General features: G+C 48.3%; 2 protein-coding genes across 2 annotated transcripts in view; one reads left to right on the plus strand and one right to left on the minus strand.

Moving 5' to 3' along the window:
* The first annotated feature begins 262 nt into the window (after positions 1 to 262).
* Positions 263 to 5,266, plus strand: TSR2 (TSR2 ribosome maturation factor). Its single transcript, XM_002831695.6, has 5 exons — positions 263 to 463; positions 651 to 741; positions 3,363 to 3,454; positions 3,976 to 4,152; positions 4,385 to 5,266. The coding sequence occupies exons 1-5, from the start codon at positions 383 to 385 to the stop codon at positions 4,517 to 4,519; spliced, it is 576 nt and encodes a 191-aa protein (XP_002831741.1). The 5' UTR covers positions 263 to 382; the 3' UTR covers positions 4,520 to 5,266.
* A 158-nt stretch (positions 5,267 to 5,424) lies between these two features.
* Positions 5,425 to 22,933, minus strand: part of FGD1 (FYVE, RhoGEF and PH domain containing 1) — a 50,048-nt gene continuing 32,539 nt past the window's right edge. The window contains exons 9-18 of the mRNA XM_024240476.3: positions 16,450 to 16,508; positions 16,161 to 16,307; positions 15,635 to 15,727; positions 15,391 to 15,470; positions 10,203 to 10,233; positions 9,591 to 9,692; positions 9,090 to 9,215; positions 8,753 to 8,914; positions 7,259 to 7,402; positions 5,425 to 6,398 (exon numbers count right to left, since the gene is read on the minus strand). Coding sequence (XP_024096244.1) covers positions 6,093 to 6,398; positions 7,259 to 7,402; positions 8,753 to 8,914; positions 9,090 to 9,215; positions 9,591 to 9,692; positions 10,203 to 10,233; positions 15,391 to 15,470; positions 15,635 to 15,727; positions 16,161 to 16,307; positions 16,450 to 16,508 — 1,250 coding nt within the window. The 3' untranslated portion in view covers positions 5,425 to 6,092. The remainder of the gene's footprint in view (positions 6,399 to 7,258; positions 7,403 to 8,752; positions 8,915 to 9,089; positions 9,216 to 9,590; positions 9,693 to 10,202; positions 10,234 to 15,390; positions 15,471 to 15,634; positions 15,728 to 16,160; positions 16,308 to 16,449; positions 16,509 to 22,933) is intronic.

Genomic DNA, 22,933 nt, shown 5'->3' on the forward strand with positions numbered 1-22,933 from the left:
ATTGTTGGTTGCAGTATTCTATACAGATGTTAGGATGCTTTTCTTAAATGCAGATTTTTAAGGCTATACTCACTGAGTCCTCTGCCCCAGGGCCTGGAATCTGTATCTGTAATAAGTTCCCCACATATTTCCTCCGCAGTACCCACGGATCCGGAAACCATGGCCCCACACGTCCTTCAGGTCTGGTGTCCTTTGATTTAAGTGAGTAACTCTGGTGGTGTCATCGATCGCTCTGACAGATTTTTCTTTTGCTCTAGTCTTGCTGCCAGGTCTGCGGAAAAGAGAATCCTGTGTTCTCAGGCTCGGCTTGCGTCTCGTTCTGCCTGGACCGAGCTACAGAGGGATTGGGCCGCCGGGACGTCACGTGGACTGGGGCCGGATAATGGCGGGCGCTGCAGAAGATGCGCGAGCTCTTTTCCGGGCTGGGGTCTGCGCGGCCCTGGAGGCCTGGCCGGCCTTGCAGGTCAGTGGGGCCAGGGCCAGGGCAAGGTTAAGGTTAGGGCCCGGGGCAGAACAGGAGTTGGTTGGGCTAGGTGCCTGAGGCTTGGCTGGGCGGCGTAAGAGGAGTTGGCTGGGCGGCGTAAGCGGCCTCCAGGCTACTCCAGGTCTGCTCCCAAGCTGACTTGGTGGGCTTGGACCTGTGTTTACAGATCGCTGTGGAGAATGGCTTCGGGGGTGTGCACAGCCAGGAGAAGGCCAAGTGGCTGGGGGGTGCAGTGGAGGATTACTTCATGCGCAATGGTGAGTGAATGTGAGGCGCTGCGACCCGCCTGTGTGGGGGTGTGGAGAGGAGGAGCCCCATCCCGCAGAGCCTGCATTTCCTCTCGAGCAGTTGTGGATTGGTACCTAAAGGCGAGGTGGAATGAATTCAGCTTTTAGAATCAGAATCCTGGATTCCAGTGCTTTACGGGCTGTACCACTGACTCGTGGGATTACTCTGGACAAGGCAATTTACCTCCCTGAGACTCAGTTTCCTAGTTCCTAAAATGCGTATAAAAGTATCCACCACAGCGCTGTACAGTAGAAATATTATGCTAGTCACATGTAATTTAAATTTTTTTAGTAGCCACTTTAATAAAGCAAATAGCAGATGAAATCAATGTTAGTAAACTCGGTGTGTACGAAATATTTCAACATGTAGTCAGTATAAAACATTGAGATATTTTACATTTTTTAGTATTAAGTTTTCAAAATCTAGTATTTTACAGTTTTAGCACGTTTCCATTTGGCCTAGCCGTATTTCAAGTGCTCAGTAACCACCTGTGGCTGTTTGGACAGCAAAGAGCTACACTGTAGGCTCGTCTTGAGGGATATACAAGAACAAGAGGCCCAGTAGAGGGCCTGTTGCATAGTATGGTTTTTAAAAAAATCTTCAATTTCTAGCTTTGGAGATGACATTAGGCAGAGTCATCTCTCTCAAGAAAGTATACTATCCATTGAGGATCCACACACGTAAATAGTTACAACATTGATAGATTTTCTGATAAAGAGGAGCTCAGGGTGCATGGGGTAACAGGCTGGGGAGACAGCTTCTCAGTGGAGGTGGTGAATTGGGCTGGGTCTTAATGAGAAGGAGTTAACTAGGTGGGGGAAGCAGAGAGAGAGCAACACTCAAGTTCTGTGGCATGAGGGTATAATGTGTTATATTTGGAAAGTAGCAGGGAGCTCAGTATTGGAGTATGGGTGTGTGTGCATGGTGGGGTGGAGGAGTGGTAGAGAATGAAGCTGGGGTGTGGGAAGCCCCCTGAAAAGCATACGACATGGAAGCCCTTATGTGCCTTTGATTTTATCATTTAGGCCAGTGTTTGCCAAAATTCATGCTAACTAGTCCTGTTAGATGTTCAGTGAAGAAGCTTCTCCAGTTACCTTATGTAAGGAAAACTCTTTTCTTCTGCTCCCATTGAAAAGTCTTAACACTCATGAACATATTAAAGGCTTGGGTAAGAATAAGAACCACTAAAAAACCTGTTTGCTTTTGTTTCTCATTAGCTTTCTATGGATAGTGTCCCTTAAGACCCAGCAGAACAGATATTTCTCAAAGGCAAACTGTGAAACACTGCAGTAGCTGGTAAAAATTCGTGGGCAGGTTCTAGGGTGAGAAATAGGATGGGATTTGCTGGCTAGAAAGTTCAGGAAATAATCAGTATGAAGCATAACCTGGAGAGGGAAAGACTGATGAGAACGCTGTTTTTGTCTAGAAACTGATGAGGCCTGAAGTAGGACAGTGGCAACAGGCATGGAAAAGAAGGGGTGGAATAGGGTCTTGGAGATTGGTTGGCTGTAGACAGGGAGGGAAAAAGAGGCAAGTTCCTGGTTTGAGTTGATGGGTGGATTAGGTGTCTTTTGTCGGAGTAGAGGAACCCTGGAGGATGCGAAGCAGGTTTGAAGAGTAAGGTGATGAGTCTGGCTTTAGATGTGGAAGATCTGTGGCATCTGTGAAACGTCCAGGCACAGAGTAGTCTCAGTTGGAGATAAATTTGGGGGATATTAAGTTTGAGTGGTAGGGAAAGCCAAGAGTGTGGATGAGCTCTCCCAGGGAAAGCACATAGAGGGGAGAGGGCTAGGAGCTTTGTGGAAGACTTTCTTGAGTTACTCTCTAATTCAGAAAAAGTGGAGCATAGGCCTATAGGTAACTGAAGCCCAGAGAGGAAGGTGGCTTGGTCAGAGTCACACAGTAGGATGTCAGTGTCAAGGCTATGATGATTTCATCATTGGAATTACTATGTCCATTTCTTCTTAACTATCCCATTGGTCTGTGGCTTCTTTTGTCAGTGGAACCACAGTTGTGAAGGTTCTCTACACTTCAAAAACTTCAGCTTTGCATGATAGAAATTAACATGGATTATGGATCTTCACTGTGCTAGGCATTGTGTTGGATGGTTCCTCATAACAGACCTTTGAGGAGGCCATTAGCCCCACTTTGCAGATGAGAAAACTGAGGCTCAGAAAGAAGTAGCTTGCTCAAGGTCTCATAGAGGGGAGGCTAGTTAGACTAGGCCAGATGAGAAAGGGTGAGCGTAGGGCTGGGAGTTGTGGGAAGAGGCCTTGGTAGGATGGAAGAGATTAGAAATGAGGTATCAATATTTAGTGGTTCTTTAAAAAATTATGTTAAAACCCGGAATGCAGAACACTTTAGCAGATAAAAGGCAGGATGGAAGAGATTGGAAATGAGGTATTAATATTTAGTGGTTCTTAAAAAATTATGTTAAAACCTGGAATGCAAAACACTTTAGCAGATAAAAGGCTCACTGTGCCTTTACCCACCCAGTTGCAGATCCACCAAGTAGATATTGAAGAGCAGTGGGCAGGGGTGATGAAGTTGGCTGGTCTTTGACCCAAGGGCCCTGTCCTTTTCTACTTAGCTGACTTGGAGCTAGATGAGGTGGAAGACTTCCTTGGAGAGCTGTTGACCAACGAGTTTGATACAGTTGTGGAAGACGGGAGTCTGCCCCAGGTGAGCTTATCATGGGCACAACTGTAGTCTCCCTACCTGTACTCTTTCTTCTCCCCAGCTGTCTGTTTTGGGCCAAGACTCTTGACTGTGACTCTCTGTTGCCTAGAGAAAAAAGTGTAGCCTTTCCAAACCCTGCCTTCTTTTCTTTCTTTCTATACATCATTCCCATCCAGGCCTGTTCCTCAGCCCCATCCCAAGGGCAGGTCAGGCCAGTCCAGGTCCATTTTCACCCCCGCTCTGGTTACCATTGCTCCCCAATAAGATTACCTTCCCTTTTACATCTTATTTCTTTCAAAGCCCAGTTCTAGAGCATTCCCTGCTAGTTAGGCTCTCTTTTGATGCTTTAGGCCTTCATTTGAGCCCTTCATATGTGGTTGCTTCATTGGTTAATTCCTTGGGGAGGAAAGAGCTCTGTTCTCTTCTGGAAAAATCCAACCTACTCCCCACTGTTGCTTCAGACACGTGCTGTTTGTATGGTAGATATCTGGAAAATCCAAACTGGTTGAATATTTTCTTGGTAGGTGAGCCAGCAACTGCAGACCATGTTCCACCACTTCCAGAGGGGTGATGGGGCTGCTCTGAGGGAGATGGCCTCCTGCATCACTCAAAGAAAATGCAAGGTCACAGCCACTGCACTTAAGACAGCTAGAGAGACTGATGAGGATGAAGATGATGTGGACAGTGTGGAAGAGATGGAGGTGAAGTGGGTGCCCCTTGGGTTGGGGGATACAGATGTTTTCAATTTTCTGGGAGAGCAGCTAGATTCACAGGGAAGTGATAAGGGGATGGTGGTGGTTGGTGGTAGTAGTATTATCCAGAGAGGGCAGGGAACTTTCCTAAAGTTACACAGCCAATCCTGGAAAAGCTGGAGCAGAGCCTGGGTCTCCAGTGGTCAGTGTATTCAGCTCTCTTTTTAAATCTCCCCTCCAGGTCACAGCTACGAATGATGGGGCTGCTACAGATGGGGTCTGCCCCCAGCCTGAACCCTCTGATCCAGATGCTCAGACTATTAAGGAAGAGGATATAGTGGAAGATGGCTGGACCATTGTCCGGAGAAAAAAATGAGTGGGGATGATTGGAAATGGCTTTGGGCCCTTATTTGCTGTTCTGAGAGTTGTCTGTAGGGGGTTTTTTTTTTTGAGGATTGCAGACCTGTGGACTGGTTACCCCATCTCCACCCTCTCCCCTGTTCCTGTCTGGCTCCCTCCAGGGCAAGGAAAACCTAGGGTCCTTGGTCTTGGGGGTGGGGGGACCTTGTCCAGCATATTTCCCTGGGCCTTTAGTTAACATCCAAGTGACGAAGCCGGGTTCCCCAGTACAGTGTCTTTTGGGTGCGGTCATTGTGAGGAAGGGGATGAGTGAGTGTGGGTTTGGCTGGAGGAGGAGCTAGATGCCGGTGGACAGTGGGCAGGTGGATTTGGGGAGGAGAGGATCAGCAGCAGCAGCAGTACTCAGTGATAGGGGGCTGGCTGGGTCAGGAATGGTGAGATGAACATGCAAGTGGAAGAGAGAATAGTTGAAAATGTGAACGAAAGTAGCTCTGGAGCCTCTCCCTTACCCCACCCCCCACACACGCAACAGCTCTGTACCCCTGCCCAGAACTTGGAACCTCCCAGGAATGCTGCCTTCCTTCAGCCCAGCCTCCAGTCCTGGGTTCCCTCAGGAATTCGAAGACCTTGGCTAGGTGGTGAGCTTGGAAGAGCTGGGCTTTGTTTTCTGTCTCCTCTAACCTCTTTCCTTGCTCCTTATCCCATCCCATTTGAGTTCAGGGGTGAGGCTTAAGATCTTAATAAATAATACCTTACTGCTTAATCTGTGGCTTGACCTGTGAGTAGTAGCCTTAGAATCAGCCTTCTGGGAGCTCAGCTTCAGAGTTTACAAGGGAGCGGCGGTTTCTGGGCCACCCTAGCAGCCTGGTACTTTGGACAACCAAACAGATGAACGAACGGAGCACAGCAGTGCTATGAAAGTTACTGTAAGCCTGAAATAAACTGTATTTTTCTTAAAAAAAAAAAACAAAAACAAAAAAACAAAAAACAAAACCACAAAAAACTGAGTATCCATTGTCCTCCCCCTGTTTCCCTGTCCTGCCCGGTGGCCCTGCCATGGGTCTGGACGATAAAATACTGGGTAGCCTTGGGGCCGGGTAGAAGCTGTAAGCCATGGGAGAGGCAGGAGAGGTCTAGTTGCCACCCCACGTGGAGTTGTACGTGTGAAGACACTGGCTGAGGAGGCAGGGGTGGGTCGGGGCCCTGGGGTCAGTGGCAGAGCTGGCACTTGAATCCAGGTCTCCTACCTCTGGTGCTTTGTGGGGAACTGGGTGGAGGCAGGATCTGTGGTAGGGTATTGAGGGATGAGGGAGAAAAACGACCTAATTCAGGCGGGACTAGCAATGGCTCCCACCCTCCCTGGGGACAGGGATTAATAAAAATTGACATCACTGTAGGAATATATTTTTTAAAAGCCCACGTTTTGTGAAAAGATGAATTAAAAAACCCAAGACCCAGCATTCGGGATTGAAAGTGCCCGTGATGGGAGTTCAAGTATTGACTGAGCTGGGAGGGAAGGGGCTAGAGCCCCCAATCAGACATGGGCAACTAGAGTGTGGGGTGGGGGCTCCCAGTTTGTCCCAAACCCTCTAGGTCTTGTCTCGGGTCTGGGGGGATTCGGGGGGTTCAGCAGTGGCTCCTAAAGCAGCCACCGGTGCCTCCTCCATCTCCCTGTCCTCAGACAGTGTGGGCCCCGGGCAGAACGTGTCCCCTCGGCCCGCCCGGCCAAGCACAGCCATCCAGCGTCGCTGTAGTTCCTCTGTCTCAGGGCTGAAGTACCAGCTGAGGTGGCTCTGGGTGATCTTGAAGACATGCCTTCTGTCAGGCCGCTCCCCTGCCTCAGGTGGTCCCACCTCGAAGCCAATGAGGGGCAGGCTGCGCTGGGCTTTCACATCCTGGCGGGAGGAGGGACAGAGCTGGGGCCACCTTGGGGCTAGACCTTTCCCCCTGCCCCAGCTTCTAACTGGTTTTGCATATGCTCTGTCTTCCGTCCCCTACTCAGGAACCTTCCGTGGCTCCAGTGTTATCAACAGGAACACGTCAGAACTGGGGCTAAAATGCAGGCTGGTTTAAATACCTGTCTCCCCCTGCCCCCGCCTCTTCTCACAAAACTGCTGGGCTAGTCTCTTTAGCATACCAAATAATGTCTTCAGGCCTCTGTCTATGCTATTGCCCCTATCTGCATACTTTTTTTTTTTTTTTTTTGAGACAGAGTCTTGCCCTGTTGCCCAGGCTGGAGTGCAGTGGCGTGAACTTGGCTCACTGCAACCTCTACCTCCCAGGTTCAAGCAATTCTCCTGCCTCAGCTTCCTGAGTAGCTGGGACTACAGGCACACGTCACCACGCCAGGCTAATTTTTGTATCTTTAGTAGAGACGGGGTTTTACCATGTTGGCCAGGCTGGTCTTGAACTCCTGATCTCAGGTGAGCCACCTGCCTCGGCCTCTCAGAGTGCTGGGATTACAGGCGTGAGCCACTGCGCTTGGTCCCATCTGCATACTCTTACCCACTCCAAATTGGACCTAGCAGTTCCCCATCTCTACTCCTTCCAGGAAGCCAGGCCCACAACTCATCCTGGTTTTCCCTACACACCACAACCGCTCCTTGTCTCTAGCCAGTCTTTGTCTCTCAAGGGTTGGGGTTCTGATTTCCTCTTAGAGATAGGCTCACCTTATCTTCCAAGGCCAAGGAGAGGTCAAGGACTGGACCTGGCTTTGCCAGGTGGCTGAAAGGGTCCGAAGGAGTAGGATGCATACCTGAGGGGCTCCGTAGATATACAGCACCAAGGGTTCATTTTCAGGGACCACGAACCATGCCTTGTGCCATCCTTTGCCACCCTTCTCCATGTAGTGCAGGAAGCTGCAGATGACGCTGTTCTCCGCAGCCACCGAGGCCTGTTTCTGTGGCCAGAGACACCGGGCATCAATGTTGACAGAAGGCCTAGCCTGGCTCCTCCTGGCTTTAATACCTCCTCAGTGTAGGGACTACTATTCCTGTCTCAGATGAAGATGCTCAAGCTCAGGTGGCAGGAGTGATTTGTCCAGTGCCACCCAGTGAATCAGCTAGAGCTGAGATTCAAAGCTAGGTTCGTCTGCCGCATTTGGGCAACGGCTGCTGCCTCTACAGGCCAGTGGAAGGAGTGTGCGGATCTCAGGCATTCTTTCTTCAGTCAGGGCATTCATTCCTCAAGCCATTCACACATTTAGGCCTCATGTTTTTTTTCTGTCTTTCATCACACATCCATTTCCTACACTCAGTGAGAGGTAATCTAGTATTGTGGTTTTAAGGGGGTATGTGGGTGGTTAATGAAGTCTGGCTTAGAATCCCAGCTCTAGATGAAAATGTATTGACTTGGAGAGCAAAGAGGGCTGATGTGAGAATTAAATGAATTAATAAATGCAAAGTGCTTAGAATAGTTCCTGGCACAGAGTAAGTACTCTTTTAAGTGTTAAATGAATATCTAGATTTGTTTTTAAAAAAACCTCCAAAATGTGTGTTTGTGCATATATGCCTAGAAAGGATAAGCCCTAACAGTGGTAACTTTTGAGTAGAAGGGATACAGTATTTTATTATTTTTTGTTTATATTGTTCTACTTATCCTACTCTGTGATAACAAAAGACAATTTTTAAATTTTTTTTTTTTTTTTGAGACGGAGTTTTGCTCTTGTTGCCCAGGCTGGAGTACAATGGCGCGATCTTGGCTCACCGCAACCTCTGCTTCCCAGGTTCAAGCGATTCGCCTGCCTCAGCCTTCCCGAGTAGCTGGGATTGCAGGCGTGCGCCACCATGCCTGGCTAATTTTGTGTTTTTAGTAGAGACAGGTTTTCTCCACATTGGTCAGGCTGGTCCCGAACTCCCGACCTCAGGTGATTCGCCCGCCTCAGCCTCCCAAAGTGCTGGGATTACAGGCATGAGCCACTGTGCCCAGCCAATTTTTTAATTTTAAAAAAATCCAGTGCTGTCACTCATTTGCTGTGTAATTTGGGCAAATGACCCTTCTGGGCCTCAGTTTCCTCATTTGTAAAATAAAGAGAACAATACCATGGGCAGATTAGTTACTGTGGGGATTAAATGTCTAAGTACTTAAAGATGACTGTCTTTCATTCACTCTTGCCATCATTTTACTCACTCCAAGCCTGGGTCCCTTGATCACTACTGTTTCCCAGATACTCGGGCCTCCTCAGTCTCACTGGGTAGAGTTGGAGCCCATTTGCCCACTGTGGGAGAGTTAGTCAGGGGCTGGCTCTTACCTCCAGGATGGACCTCCGGCGTTGGGGTGTATGCTGGCTGCAGGCTGGACTGCTCCCAGGCACCCCGTGCAAGGCCACATAGCAATCAGTGCACACACGGTTGGAGCGGTTGTTGTCATAGACGAGGCGGGCCCGGAACTCGGAGCACTTCCCACAAACCACCTGGGATGGCAAGTGGGCAAGAGTAGCCTGATTCCAGCGGGTCTTCCCTTCAGCATACCAACCTCCACAGCAGACTTGTGGCCTCCCCCCACTTGGAGGGCACCCACTCTGCAGTGGGCCTTTGGGCTGCCATTCTGTCCCCTCCCTAGCTCTGCCCCTGCCTCCCAACACTCACATGCCCGCAGGCCTTGCAGTGGTGCCTGCGTTTGGTGATAGAATTGAAGGGCTCCTGGCAGCGCATGCACATGGTGACTTCCTTTTCCCGGATGGGCGTAGGTGCCCGCTTCCCAAGATCCACGTTCTGTAGGGAGGGCCAGGTCTCAGGTCAGAGACAGCTACTCCCCAACCCAGTCGAGCCAGCCCTTGTTCCTGCTCCAAGGCTTGGATTATCATGGGGTGGGAATGGGCTGGGGGTAGGGGGAGCAGCCACATTCAGAAGACCTGCCTTTAAGTCCTGGCTCTGCTCCTAGCTGTGCTACTGAAGACAAATCACTTCTATTATACTTTCTGGGCCTCAGTTTCCCCAATGATTTCTCTGTGGCCCTACCAATGGAAGACTGCTTCTGAAGTCATGCATTGCCGTCTGGGAAAGGGAGAGGATCATCTAAAGGTCAGGTGGGCATTTGGAAGTCTGGAAGGGGTCCCAGTGCAGGGGAAAGAGGGCGGGGACTCTTACTGGTGAGTTGGGTGGGGTGTCTTCATCTTCCCTGTTTGTTGAGTTCAACAGTTTGAAGGTCTCCAGCGTTTGTTCATGCTTCAGGAGGGTGGAGTTGATGGCCTGGGGAGGAGGTGTAAGAAATGAGAAGTCAGATCACCCCACAAACCACCCATTTCTACCCTCGCCTCACCTTCCTATACCCTAGCCTGAAGTTAGAAAAGCTGGGTTTCAGACCCAGTTCTGTCACTGGTAGGTGGATGACTTTGAACAAATCCCCTCCCAAATCCAGGTCTCAGTGTTACAAGTGTAAAATGGGGGAGGGGAAGTGGTGGCTGAAAAACCTCAGGTGGCTTTCCTGGCCACCTTCTGGGCTTAAGATTTTACAGAGCTTGACACCCTCACCTTATACACCCTCAGAGAAACCAGCTTCCTAAAAGAAGAGTTTGTGAGTTTCTGCTCAACCTCTGCACCTCAGTTTGCTTATCTGTAAAATGGGGATAGTAAAGTTTGTTGAAAGACAGTTGTCCGGGACCATTCTGGTTAGATGTGAGTTTTGAGGGAGACTCTATCAACCCCTAGGAGACCTGTTAATACTCTTCTAGCCCCCTACCACAGAGCCTTGGATGTTACCTGGACCCAGTCTTTCTTCTCCTCCTCAGTCCTTGGGGTGGGGAATAAAAAAAGAAAGATGTTTGGTTAGGCAGGCCCACAAAAAGCAATTGGAGTGGAAGAGCAAGTGTTTTGGAGTCAGAAAGACCTGGGCTTGACCCTCTTCTTCACCTATTACTTATATGACCTCGGGCAAGTCACATAATCTGCCTGGGTTTATTTATTTAACGATTACTAATACTTTCCAGACCCTGTGCTAAGAACTTGAGCTTCAGAGAGGACCCTGCCCTCAAGGAGCTCATTGTCTAGTAGAGGAAATAGACAGGGACAATACAGGGAGATCAGTGTTTTGATGGTGAAAATAAGGCCAAGGAGCCCAGAGGAGGTGACATGCCCCAGTCTGAAGTTTGGGTGAGGACTTTTCAAGGAGGTGCTAGGCCTCAGGTAGAGGGGTAAGGGTGAAATGTGTGGGAGAGAATATAGAACATAAAAGAAACCATGTCAATAATTATCAGTTGGCTGGGTGTGGGTGGCTCACACCTGTAATCCCAGCACTTTGAGAGGTCAAGGCGGGTGGATCACTTGAGGTCAGGAATTGGAGACCAGCCTGGCCAACATGGTGAAATTCTGTCTCTACTAAAAGTACAAAAATTAGCCAGGCGCGATGGCTCATGCCTGTAGTCCCAGCTACTCAGGGGGCTGAGGCATGAGAATCGCTTGAGCCCAGGAGGCGGAGGTTGCAGTGATCGGAGATCGTCCCACTGCACTCCAGCCTGGGTGACAGAGTGAGACTGTCTCAAAAAAGAAAAAAAATTCTCTGTTGCTGGAATGTCAAGTTTGAGAAAAGAGGGTAGTTTTTTTTCTTCATTTGTAAAATGGAGAATGATTATCACTCTCTGGGTTCTCAGCAGTAACTGAGGTAATGTGTACAGTGCTCAGCACAATATCTGGCACACTTGATGCTCAATCAGTGTGAGTTCCCCTTCCCTTTGTCTTCCTTCCCTGACTCTTCTGTCTGCCCTGCACTGCACTGCAATCACTTTATTCTGACTGTATTCTTTTTTTTTTTTGAGACTCCAGCCCTGTCACCCAGGCTGGAGTGCAGTGGCGCGATCTCAGCTCACTGCAACCTCCGCCTTCCAGATTCAAGCCATTCTCCTACCTCAGCCTCCCAAGTAGCTGGGATTACGGGTGTGTGCCACCACGCCTGGCTAATTTTTGTATTTTCAGTAGAGACGGGGTTTCGCCAGTGTTGGCCAGGCTGGTCTTGAACTCGTGACCTCAGGTGATCTTCTCGCCTCGGCCTCCCAAAGTGTAGGGATTACACGCGTGAGCTACCGCGCCTGGCCTATTCTGATTGTATTCTTTTAAAAAATTATTTTATTGGCCAGGTGCAGCGGCTCATGCCTGTAATCTCAGTACTTTGGGAGGCCGAGGCAGCTGGATCACCTGAGGTCAGCCTAGCCAACATGGTGAAACCCCGTCTCTACTGAAAATACAAAACTTGGCCGGGCGTGGTGGCGGGAGCCTATAATCCCAGCTACTTGTGAGGCTGAGGCAGGAGAATCGCTTGAACCTGGGAGGTGGAGCTTGCAGTGAGCCGAGATGGTGCCACTGCTGCCACTCCAGCCTGGGCAACAAGAGAGAAACTGTGACTCAAAAAAAAGAAATATTTTATTTATCTATATTTTCTAATTTATAATTTCTTAGAAGTGAGCAAGTGTTGCTTTTTATTTTTAAGAGCCACAATAGACGGAGTGGTGGCTCATACCTGTCGTCTCAGCACTTTGGGAGGCTGAAGCGGGAGGATTGCTTGAGGCCAGGAGTTTAAGACCAGCCTGGGCAACATAGTGAGACCTCATCTCTACAAAAAATACAAAAATTAGCTGGGCATGGTGGCATATGCTTGTATTCCCAGCTACTTGGGAGGCTGAGGCAGGAGGATCACTTGAACCCAGGAGTTTGAGGCTGCAGGGAGCCATGATAATGCCACTGCACTCTAGCCTGGATGACAGGGACAGACCCTATCTCAAAAAAAAAAAAAAAAAAAGAACTACGGTATAGTAGAGTTTTTTGGCTATTCATGCTGAAGTGTATGGGGTGAAGTGTCCTGATATTTGTAATTTACTTTAAAATGGTTCAGCAAAAGACATTTAATGTCAGTAGTTGCTGACTCTTAAATAAGTGGTTGTACACCCTGATACACACATTAAAATCACCTAGGGACCAGGCGTGGTGGCTCATGCCTGTAATCCCAGCACTTTGGGAGGCCGAGCCGGGCAGATCATGAGGTAAGGAGTTCAAGACCAGCCTGGCCAATATGGCGAAACCCCGTCTCTACTAAAAATACAAAAATTAGCCGGGCGTGGTGGCATGCACCTGTAGTCCCAGCTACTCAGGAGGCCAAGGCAGGAGAATCACTTGAACCCAGGAGGCGGAGATTGCAGTGAGCCAAGATGGCGCCACTGCACTCTGGCCTGGGCGACAGAGTGAGACTCCATCTCAAAAATAAATAAATAAAAATTAAAAAGTAAAATAAAATCACCTAGGGAGCTTTTAGAGCTCTCCATGTTCAGGCTATCCCCCAAGCCAATTAAATCAGAATCTCTGCAGGTGGGTCCCAGGCATCCGTATTTTTTAAAAGCTCCCCAGCTGATTCCAAAGGTTGCCAAAGTTGAGAAGCAGCTGTCTAAGTTGTGGGCATCTGGGTGCTTGTTGTACTTATACTTTTCCGGATATTTGAAAATTTGCATTAAATTTCTTTCTTCTTTTAAGGGCAGTAAAAGTGACTGCAAAGCAAAGCAAACCCTCTACGCCTTCCTGCTGCCACTAGGAGGAAATCCTACACTGCTTGGCTGCCCCTTCTGGGCCCAGTGTCCCACTGCAGCCCCTTTCCTCTCTGCAGATGATGAGTCCCTGTCACGTGGCTTGTCACTCCCTTGGATGTGCAGGGCATCTGCTTTGCTCTCACTTTCCCTGCTGCAGGCCTCCATGAGGCTCTTAATCTCCCCAAGCTTCAAGACCCACTTCATCTCCCAGGAGGATACCCTCTATCTCACATTCATCTCTCTCTCCCACCTCCTTGCAGTCCCAGCCAGTCATTTCTCACTTTCTCACAGCCTGTCAGAAGCAGGCCATCTACTGACATGCATCCATCCTCTGGCCCTCACCATGACCCTGATACCCTTTCACCTGGTCCCTCAGAAGGCAGCATAGACAGTGGTTAGGAACGTGGACTCCAGGGCCGGATGACCTGAGCTCCAATCTCAGCTCTGCTCCTTTCTTGCTCTGGGATCTTGGGCAAGTACATAAATATTCTTTTTCTTTCTTTCTTCTTTCTTTTTTTAACAGGCGAGGTCTCATTATGTTGCCCAGGCTGGTCTCGAACTCCTGGCCTCAAGTGATCCTCCTACCTTGGCCTCCCAAAGTGCTGGGATTACAGGCGTGAGCCACTGTGCCTTGCATGCAGAACTGTCCTACACCTAAGTTTCCCCATTTGTAAAGTAGATTTATGGTAACAGTAGCTACTTTTAGGGCTCTTGTAAGCTTTTGACTAGTCAACTTAGACTTAAAATTTTAAGTTAACATTAACTTAAAACAGTACCTGGAAAAAAACTAAGTCTTCAGGAAATATGAGCTATGATTATAATCATCCAAGTAGAGAATGGATATGAAAGGCCCCTCTGTTAAATGGCTGGCCATCATCCCATGCTATTATTTTAAAATGTTTATTATAAAAAACTTCAAGCATACAAAAAAGTAAACAGGATAGCACAAGTACAATACATATCTATATACCCACTATAGAGATGCAAAATTTTTTAATATTTTGCCATATTTACTTCATATATATGTACATACAGTCACACGTCACTTAACCATGGGGATGTGTTCTGAGAAAGGTGTCGTTAGACCATTTCATTGTTGTGCGAATATCAGAGAGCGTACTGACACTAGTACACTAGATGGTCTAGCCTACGACACACCTAGGCTATAAGGTACAGCCTATGGCTCTTAGGCTACAAACCTGTAAAGCATGTTACAGTTGTACTGAATATTGTATTAATTTGTAGCACATTAATTATTTGGGTATGTAAACATATCTAAACCTAGAAAAGGTATAGTAAAGCCAGGCACAGTGACTCATGCCTGTAATCCCAGCACTTTGGGAGGCCAAGGCGGGCAGATCACTTGAGATCAGGAGTTCGAGACCAGCCCGGCCAACATGGTGAAACCCTGTCTCTACTAAAAATACAAAAATTAGATGGGCGTGGTGGCATGCACCTATAATCCCACTTACTCAGGAAGCTAAGGCAGGAGAATTGCTTGAACCTGGGAGGCGGAGGTTGCAGTGAGCCGAGATCATGCCACCACACTCCTGGGTGACAGAGTGAGACTCTGTCTTAAAAAAAAAAAAAAAAAAAAAAAAGAAAAGATAGAGTAAAATATGGTACTTCAATCTTATGGGGCCACTGTGTATATGTGGTCTGTCATTGACCAAAATGTTATTATACAGTGCATGACTGTATATGTGTATGTATATGTGTGCAAATGTGTATGTATGGTTACATATGTATTTTTTGGGTGCTGAACCATTTTAAAGTAATTAACAGACATTGTGACACTAAGCCCTCAGCAGGCACTGCTACAAAACAAGGCCATTCTCCTGCATAACCACCATACCATTATCACACCTAAGACAGCAATAATTTCTCAATATCTAATGTTAACTTTACATCCAAATTTTCTCTTATTGTCCCACAAATGTCTTTTAGGGCTCTTTTTCCCAAACCAGGCTTCTGTCATGGACCAAGTACTGCATTTGATTGTTATTTCTCTTAGATCTCTGAATCTACAATAAACTATTTGTGGTGGTATTATTCATGTTGGGTTTCACATCCCATTCTTCTCTCTCCTCTAACAAAATCCACCAGAAGAAATTCTTGCTTTAATTAGGGAGAGCTTATTCATTTTCCAAAAGGTTTCCCTGGCAGGAGTGCCACCTTTCCCCACATCGTGAAGTACTCACCCTGAATCTAAATGGCGTCTAACCCTTAGGGATCACCCCCACCGCTGAAGAGCAAGCCTGCATCTTTGGGGAAAGGTGCCCATCCTTTCTCTGGAACAATCTCTGGGCCTGGAATGCCTCAGCATATCTGAAGAAAAGGGAGGTAGGTGCTGGAGGAAAGGCATAGGCAAGGATAAGTACCTGGCCTGAAGCTCGAGGGAGCGCTGCTTTCCTGACACCAGGAAGGTTCGAGGCAGATTGAGGTTGGAGCTCTCCTTTAGCTGAATGGAGGCAGAAAGGGGCATGGTGAGGCCACTGAACTCCACAGGGCCCTAGCCCTCTGCACACATACACACACAGACTCGGGGTCAAAGCCAGCATCTTTGTTCCTCCCAACACCAATGCCCCACTCCAAGTTCCCATTTCCCACCTCCTGGATGCTTACCTCCATGCCATCTACATCAATGCGTGCCCGCACGCTAAACTTCTGGCCAAGGAGCCGCAGCCTGGGCACGCAGTAAAGGAGGCGGTCGTTGAACTAGGAAGGAAAAAGTTTGGGATGTATGTGCAGAAGGCCTAGTGGGGATGTGGCCCAGCTCCTTGCCCTGAAGCTTTACTGCCAAGGACTGTAGGTAATAGATGGAGAAAAGACAGCCCAAATTGGGCACAGGGGTCACAAGGAAAGAGCCTAGGCATGGAAGACACTTCCTAGTGGGGAACCTCGGGCAAGTCACTTCTCTGCAAGGCTTATTTACCTCATCTGTAAAGTGGAGAAAAAAAATCCTAGCTAGGTAGTGAAAATACAATTTGTTACTAGAGGAGAGAATGGCTAGCAGGAGGTAAAGTCTGTTTTTCTTTTTTTCCTCTTTCAGGAATGAAAAGAGGTATAGTCTTGAATGAGTACCAGGTCACTATGTGTGTGTGTGTTGGGAGGGGCATGACCCACCCACAATTCCATGCCTGGCACTTACTAGTATGAGGTATCGGTCTTGAGTGGTCCCATTCTTTGCTGACAGCTTAAGGATGTGGCCTTCTTTTATGAGCTCTTTGGTGGGGCTGACAATGTCCTCCTCGCCCCCTAACAGCTCATATACCTTCAGCAGCTTATGCATTCGCTCCTGGCAGAAGACAGGGAACAAAAGGCACGGTTGGGGTGCCAGCCTCCCGTCGGATGCCCACAGGTCATGACACCCCCACCCCAGGATGGAGACACCACAGGTGGGTGGCCAAGGAAGGGCAGGGGCTAGAAGGGCCACTCACCATTTTGCGGATGGCAGCATTCGAGTGCTCTGCTGCTGTGGCGATCAGCTCCAGAGACTCTACAGGCATAGAGGGGTGAGGTCAGATGGGGAACTAGCAGAGAGGAGCCTTTCCAGGGCTTTGTGGTTTTTTTTTTTTTTTTTTTTTTTTTGAGACGAAGTCTCGCTCTGTTGCCCAGGCTGGAGTGCAGCAGTGTGATCGCGACTCACCACAACCTCTGCCTCCCGGGTTCAAGCGATTCTCCTGCCTCAGCCCCCCAAGTAGCTGGGACTACAGGCACGTGCCACCATGCCTGGCTAATTTTTGTTTTTTTAGTAGAGACAGGGTTTCACTATGTTGGCCAGGCTGGTCTCGAACTCCTGACCTTGTGATCCGCCCACCTCAGCCTCCCAAAGTGCTAGGATTACAGGCGTGAGCCACCGCACCCGGCCTCGGGGCTTCTTTCCTCCCTGAATACCTCCTCCTGGCCTGATCACACCCTCCCATCTCAGAAAGCTCCACCCTCAAAGATGTCCACAGCAACATCATTTAAAATCAGAAGTTGTCCAATGTCACAATGCCAGAATCACAATAGATGGAGTAGTTGGCAGCCAATTAAAAAATGCAAGCTTGCCATGATTATTATTACCATTAATAATAACAGTAATAGTTACATATGTAACCAGAAGGAAGCATACCCATGTTGTCTCTGGTTGGTGGGACTGTGGGTGGTTTTTATTGTCTTCTTTAGGTTTTTCTGTTATTTTCCATATTTTTGACAAAGAACATGTATTACTTTTATAATCAGAAAAAGCCATATAAAGAAACAATGAGATGATCCTGTTCTTTGTCTCAATGATTCTGATTCTGGGTATCTATGCTAGGAAAATACACATTCTATACACAAACACACTTTTGTCATATTGGTATTTACAACAATTCCAAGTGGGAAACAAAAATGTCCATCTGTAGGGGAGCACACCTTCACCTGTACCTCTTCCCTGCCAAAAAAAATGGCCAACTGTAGGGGTTCAGTTAAATACATTATGGTGTCTTCATATAATGGAACATTAAACAACCTTTACAAACGATCCTCATGTAGGGCTTTTAATAATCTGGGAAATGCTCAGGGTATTTTAAGAAAAGGATACAAACATGTTTATATAGAATGATCTCACTTTTACAATTATACATGTCTAAAAAACACCAGGAAGAATTTATGTCACAATGTTCATTGTGCTTATTCTCTGGGGGCTCAGATCACAGGTGATTTTTTTCCTACTTCATCTTTTTCTGTAATTTCCATATTTCCTATAGTGACCAGGTATCATCAGAAAAAAAAGAAAAAGCTGAAATGAGTCCCTGTACATCTCCACACACTAATAAATCCCACCCATGCTTAAGGCCTGGCCACAGTCTTCGTTTACCCCATTCTGTATGTGCTGGATCTCCCCACTCAGATCAGCCTGTGCTGGAGGAGCAGAGGTGCTTCTGAAGGAGGTCCATATGGCTGGCCAACCAAGTCGTGTTTTCCTAAGAGGCTCTCTCTTCATGACCAAGTTTTGGTGCTCACAGAGATCTATGGCCCCTGTCCCAGCTCAGGCATCCACATGCCTTTCAGGGGCCGGGCTCCAATCTCCAACCCTTCTTCCATCCTGGCTGCCAGAAGGAGCTTTCTCACACAGTTTACTGTCACTCCTCTGCTCAAATCTGTCAGTGGCTCCCCTGTGCCTGCAGGGTAAAGACCTAGCCCTTTAGCCTGACATTCAAAGCCCTTGATGAGGCTGGGCGTGGTGGCTCATGCCTGTAATCCCAATACTTTAGGAGGCCGAGGGGGGCAGATCACCTGACTTCAAGACCAGCCTGGCCAACATGGCAAAACCCCATCTCTACTAAATTTATAAAAATTCGCCAGGCATGGTGGCACGTGCCTGTAATCCCAGCTACTCGGGAGGCTGAGGCAGGAGAACCACTGAACCCTGGAGGTGGAGGTTGCAGTGAGCTGAGATCGCGCCACTGCACTCCAGCCTGGGTGACAGAGCGAGACTACGTCTCAAAAAAAAAAAAAAAAAAAAGACTCAAAGCCCTTGGTGATGTGGCTTCTGCTGACCACTCCAGCTTCCTACACCTCCCTAAACATGTCCCGTCTTACTTCATCTGGCCAACTGTCATTCTGTCTTCTGGATCCAGCTCACCTCCTCCAGTGAGCCTGCCCTAAGTTCCCGGGCTGGGTTAGGACCCTGTCTGGGTTCTCACATTCTCCTTTGCTCCCTTCTGTCCCACTAGTCACAGTGCTTATCATGTATTTATACATCTGCATCCATATTCCTCAGTAGACTACGAGCTCCCTAGGACAGGGCCAAGGTCCCACTGCCCTCTCCAGGCAGATGCTTTGGATAAATTAGCTCCTTCAACCCTCACAACAACCCTGTAACATAGATGATTGTGCCCCATTTATCCAATGAGGAAACCAAGACTCAGGGAGAAGGTGGCCACCCTAGGTTGCCTACCTGGGTGGCAGAGTTGGCATCAGAGCTGGGAACGATCTCCCAGCTGCCTTTTCTCCTACACATCCTACATCTCCCCCACCCCAAGGCAGGGGGCAGACTGAGTAGTAGAGGTAGGGGGCACCCAGGGAAGGAGATAGGAAGAAGACTCTGGCAAGCTGTGGGCACACAAGCTCAGGCCTGTGTAGGCTGATGGGCTCTGACTGGAGGCTTTGTTACAACGAGCTCTGTCTGGAGATGTCTCATGTGGAGTACAGACTGGCATTTCCAAGGATCCAGGGTGTACAGTCCCTAACTGGGGGCTCAGTGTGGGGATTTCAGTCTAGAATTTCACTTAGGGGTTCAGGCTAGGGAGTGTAATCTGGCGGGCCTGATGTAGGGGCTTGGTTTGGAAGCTTTAGTGGGGCCTGGTCTGGGCTTGGCAGTCTAGGATCTTGGTTTGGAGTTTAGTCTTGGGCCCAGTGTAGGCAACTGAGGCCAGGAGTTCCAGATGGCCCGGTATGGGGAGATTGGTCTAGGGTCCAGGCTCCAGAGTGCAGTCTGGAAAGTAGAAAGTGGGCAAGTCAGTCTGGGGAACCAGACATATGATTCAGTGAGGCTCAGCCTGGGGAATTTAGTCTGAGGGGTAAAAAATTGGGAGCTCAGCTTACGATCTTGGGCTGAGGATCTTAGCGTGCATATCTCAGGCGGGCTCTCATTCAGAGATTCTCATTCTGAACAGCTCAGAAAACCAGACCGGGAAGTTGTTTCTGGGGACAAAGTTTCATCTTTGGACTTGATGTGGGGAGCTCAATCTGGGAGGCTCCATTAAGGAAGCTCAGTTGGCCAAGCTCTAGCTGTGAGGTTCTTCCCGGGGCCTCAGATAGGGTTGGGATTGATACAAAACAGGAAGCTCAATTTCTTCAACTCGGGCTGCTCTGCCTATGGAGTAGCCATTCTTTATTTCTTTACTTTCTTAATAAACTTGCTTTCACTTAAAAAAAAAAAAATAGGCCAGGCGCGGTGGCTCACGCCTGTAATCCCAGCACTTTGGGAGGCCGAGGTGGGTGGATCAAAAAGTCAAGAGATTGAGACCATCCTGGCTAACATGGTGAAACCTCGTCTCTACTAAAAAAAAAAAAAAAAAAAAAAAAAAAAAAAAAAAAAAAAACAACAAAAATAAATAAATAAAAATAAATAAAAATAATAAAAAAGATAAAAGGCCAGGCGTGGTGGCTCATGCCTGTAATCCCAGCACTTTGAGAGGCCAAGGTGGGCAGATCATGAGGTCAGGAGATCGAGACCATGCTGGCCAACATGGTGGAACCCCATCTCTACTAAAATAGAAAACTTAGCCAGGCGTGGTGGTGCGTGCCTGTAGTCCCAGCTACTTGGGAGACTGAGGCAGGGGAATCACTTGAACCCAGGAGGTGGAGATAGCAGTGAGCCAAGATTGTGCCACTGCACTCTAGCCTGGTGAAAGAGTGAGACTCAGTCTCAAAAAAAATAAAAATAGGCTGGGTGCGGTGGCGCAAACCTGTAATCCCAGCACTTTGGGAGGCCGAGGCGGGTGGATCACGAGGTCAAGAGATTGAGACCATCCTGGCCAACACGGTGAAACATTGTCTCTACCCAAAATACAAAATTTAGCTAGGTGTGGTGGTGGGCGCCTGTAATCCCAGCTACTTAGGAGGCTGAAGCAGGAGAATCGCTTGAACTTGGGAGGCGGAGGTTGCAGTGAGCCGAGATCGCGCCACTGCACTCCAGCCTGGGCGACAGAGTGAGACTCTGTCTCAAAAAAATTTAAAAAAATAAATAAATAAATAAAAATAAAAATAAATAAAAAATAAATAAATTTCTTAAACTCAACCGAGGGCCAATTTTAGAGGGATGGGCATTAGCCAGTGCATTTAGTAATAAAAGCAGCTAACATTTATTGAGCCTTTACCATGTGCCAGGCATTGTGCTAGGAGCTTTACCCAGATTATCTCATTACTTCTCAAAACAACCATATGAGGTAGGTATCATTATCATCCCCATTCTACATGTGAGAAAACTTAGGCTGAGAGGCTGAGCAGCTTGCCCAAGGATATACAGTTGAGAAAATGGACTCTATCTGGAGCCCACCCTAGGTTGCTTTCATTGGTGGCTCACTTTGGGTCTAGTGCAGGGAGCTTATTTGGATAATTTTCACCTGGCGATGTTATGCTGGGGATCCAGTGTGAAAATAAAATTGCAGAACTGAGTCCTGGGAGCTCAATGTAGACATGGGACTAGGCACTTAGCCTGTGTGGCTTAATTTGGGGGACAGTCTAATAATCTAGGGCATTAGTCCTGGAGCTCATCATGGGACTCTCCATCTGGTAAATGAAAAATAGGGGTCGTTGGCCGGGCACAGTGCCTCATGCCTGTAATCCCAGCACTTTTGGAGGCTGAGGCAGGTGGATCACGAGGTCAGGAGTTTGAGACCAGCTTGGCCAAGATGGTGAAACCCCGTCTCTACTAAAAACACAAAAATTAGCCGGGCACGGTGGTGGGTGCCTGTAATCCCAGCTACTCGGGAGGCCGAGGCTGCAGAATCGCTAGAACCAGGGAGGCGGAGGTTGCAGTGAGCGGAGATCGCGCCACTGCACTCCAGCCTGGGTGACGGAGCAAGACTCTGTCTCAAAAAAAAAAAAAAAAAAAAAAAAAGAAAAAGAAAAGAAAAAGAAAAAAGAAAAATAGGGGTCATCAGTCTAGGGGACTTGGGCTGGGGAGAACACAGTCTGGAATCTCTGGAGCTCAGTCTGGGCTGCTGAATTTCAGGGTTCCCTCTGGGGAACTCAGGGAATCCAGTCTGGGGGCTCAGTGGGGCTTCAGTCTGTAGGATGGACCTGGAGAGTCAGTCTTTTAAGTTCAGGCTGAAAGTTTCAGTCTGAGGGATATGAAATAGGAGAATTAATCTAGGTTGCTCAGTTTGGCAATACTTGTCTATAGAATGGTGGCCAAGGAGATCAGACTGGGAAGCTCTTTTGGGGACCTCAGGCTGAAGGCTGTCACTGGGAACCCACTCTCAGGGCTCAGTGTGGGAAGAGTATTCCAGGTGGGAAGAGGCCCAGTCTGGGGATCTTAGTTTGAGAAACCAGTGTTGGGATCTATAACTGGGACCTCAGAATGGGCTTAGTATGAAGGTTCAGTTTGGAGATGTCAGTCCATGGGGCCCATCCCAGATAATCAGTCTGGAAGGCCCTTTCTAGAAGTTTAGGCTGGCACCTCAGTGAGGGCTCTTTTTCAGCAGGAGGAATGAGGTACTTACTTATGCTGCAGATGTCTGCTTGTAGAGCTTAGATATTAAACTTTCTAGAGGCCTAGTTCTTTCTAGGGGTCCAGGCTTGGTAGCAAAGTGCCCCATCTGGCGGGGTGGAGAAGGCTCAGTTTGGGAAGCGGACACAGCAGTGGACACAGCTGTCCACTTCCCCTTCTTTTTTTTTTGAGACAGAGTCTCACTCTGTGGCTCAGGTTGGAGTGCAGTGGCACGATCTTGGCTCACTGCAGCCTCTGCCTCCCAGGTTCCAGCCATTCTCCTGCCTCAGCCTCCAGGGTAGCTGGGATTACAGGCACGGCCACCACGCCTGGCTAATTTTTGTATTTTTAGTAGAGATGGGGTTTCATCATCTTGGCCAGGCTGGTCTCAAACTCCAGACCTCAGGTGATCTGCCCGCCTCAGCCTCCCAAATTGCTAGGATTACAGGCATGAGCCACCACGCCCGGCCTCAACCCCCATTTTTATGGCTTTTTAGGACCCCATACTTTCTTGGTTTTCTTCCTACCTTTAGGGCTGCTCCTTCTTTTTTTTTTTTGAGATGGGGTCTTGCTCTGTCACCCAGGCTGGAGTGCAGTGGCGCCACCTCGGCTCACTGCAACTTCTGCCTCCCGGGTTCAAGTGGTTCTACTGCCTCAGCCTCCTGACTAGCTGGAATTACAGGCGTGCACCACCATACCTGGCTAATTTTTGTATTTTCAGTAGAGACAGGGTTTCA

This window comes from Pongo abelii, chromosome X (genome assembly GCF_028885655.2).
Source record: "Pongo abelii isolate AG06213 chromosome X, NHGRI_mPonAbe1-v2.0_pri, whole genome shotgun sequence".
In the NCBI taxonomy this organism is placed as follows: Eukaryota; Metazoa; Chordata; class Mammalia; order Primates; family Hominidae; genus Pongo; species Pongo abelii.

What these genes read in the sequence shown, in the direction of transcription:
- TSR2 (XM_002831695.6), top strand. Translation starts at nt 383, where the DNA reads ATGGCGGGCGCTGCAGAAGATGCGCGAGCTCTTTTCCGGGCTGGGGTC. An exon ending in GGATTACTTCATGCGCAATG is followed by an intron (nt 742 to 3,362) that starts GTGAGTGAATGT and finishes TTTTCTACTTAG; the next exon opens with CTGACTTGGAGCTAGATGAG. An exon ending in AAGACGGGAGTCTGCCCCAG is followed by an intron (nt 3,455 to 3,975) that starts GTGAGCTTATCA and finishes TTTTCTTGGTAG; the next exon opens with GTGAGCCAGCAACTGCAGAC.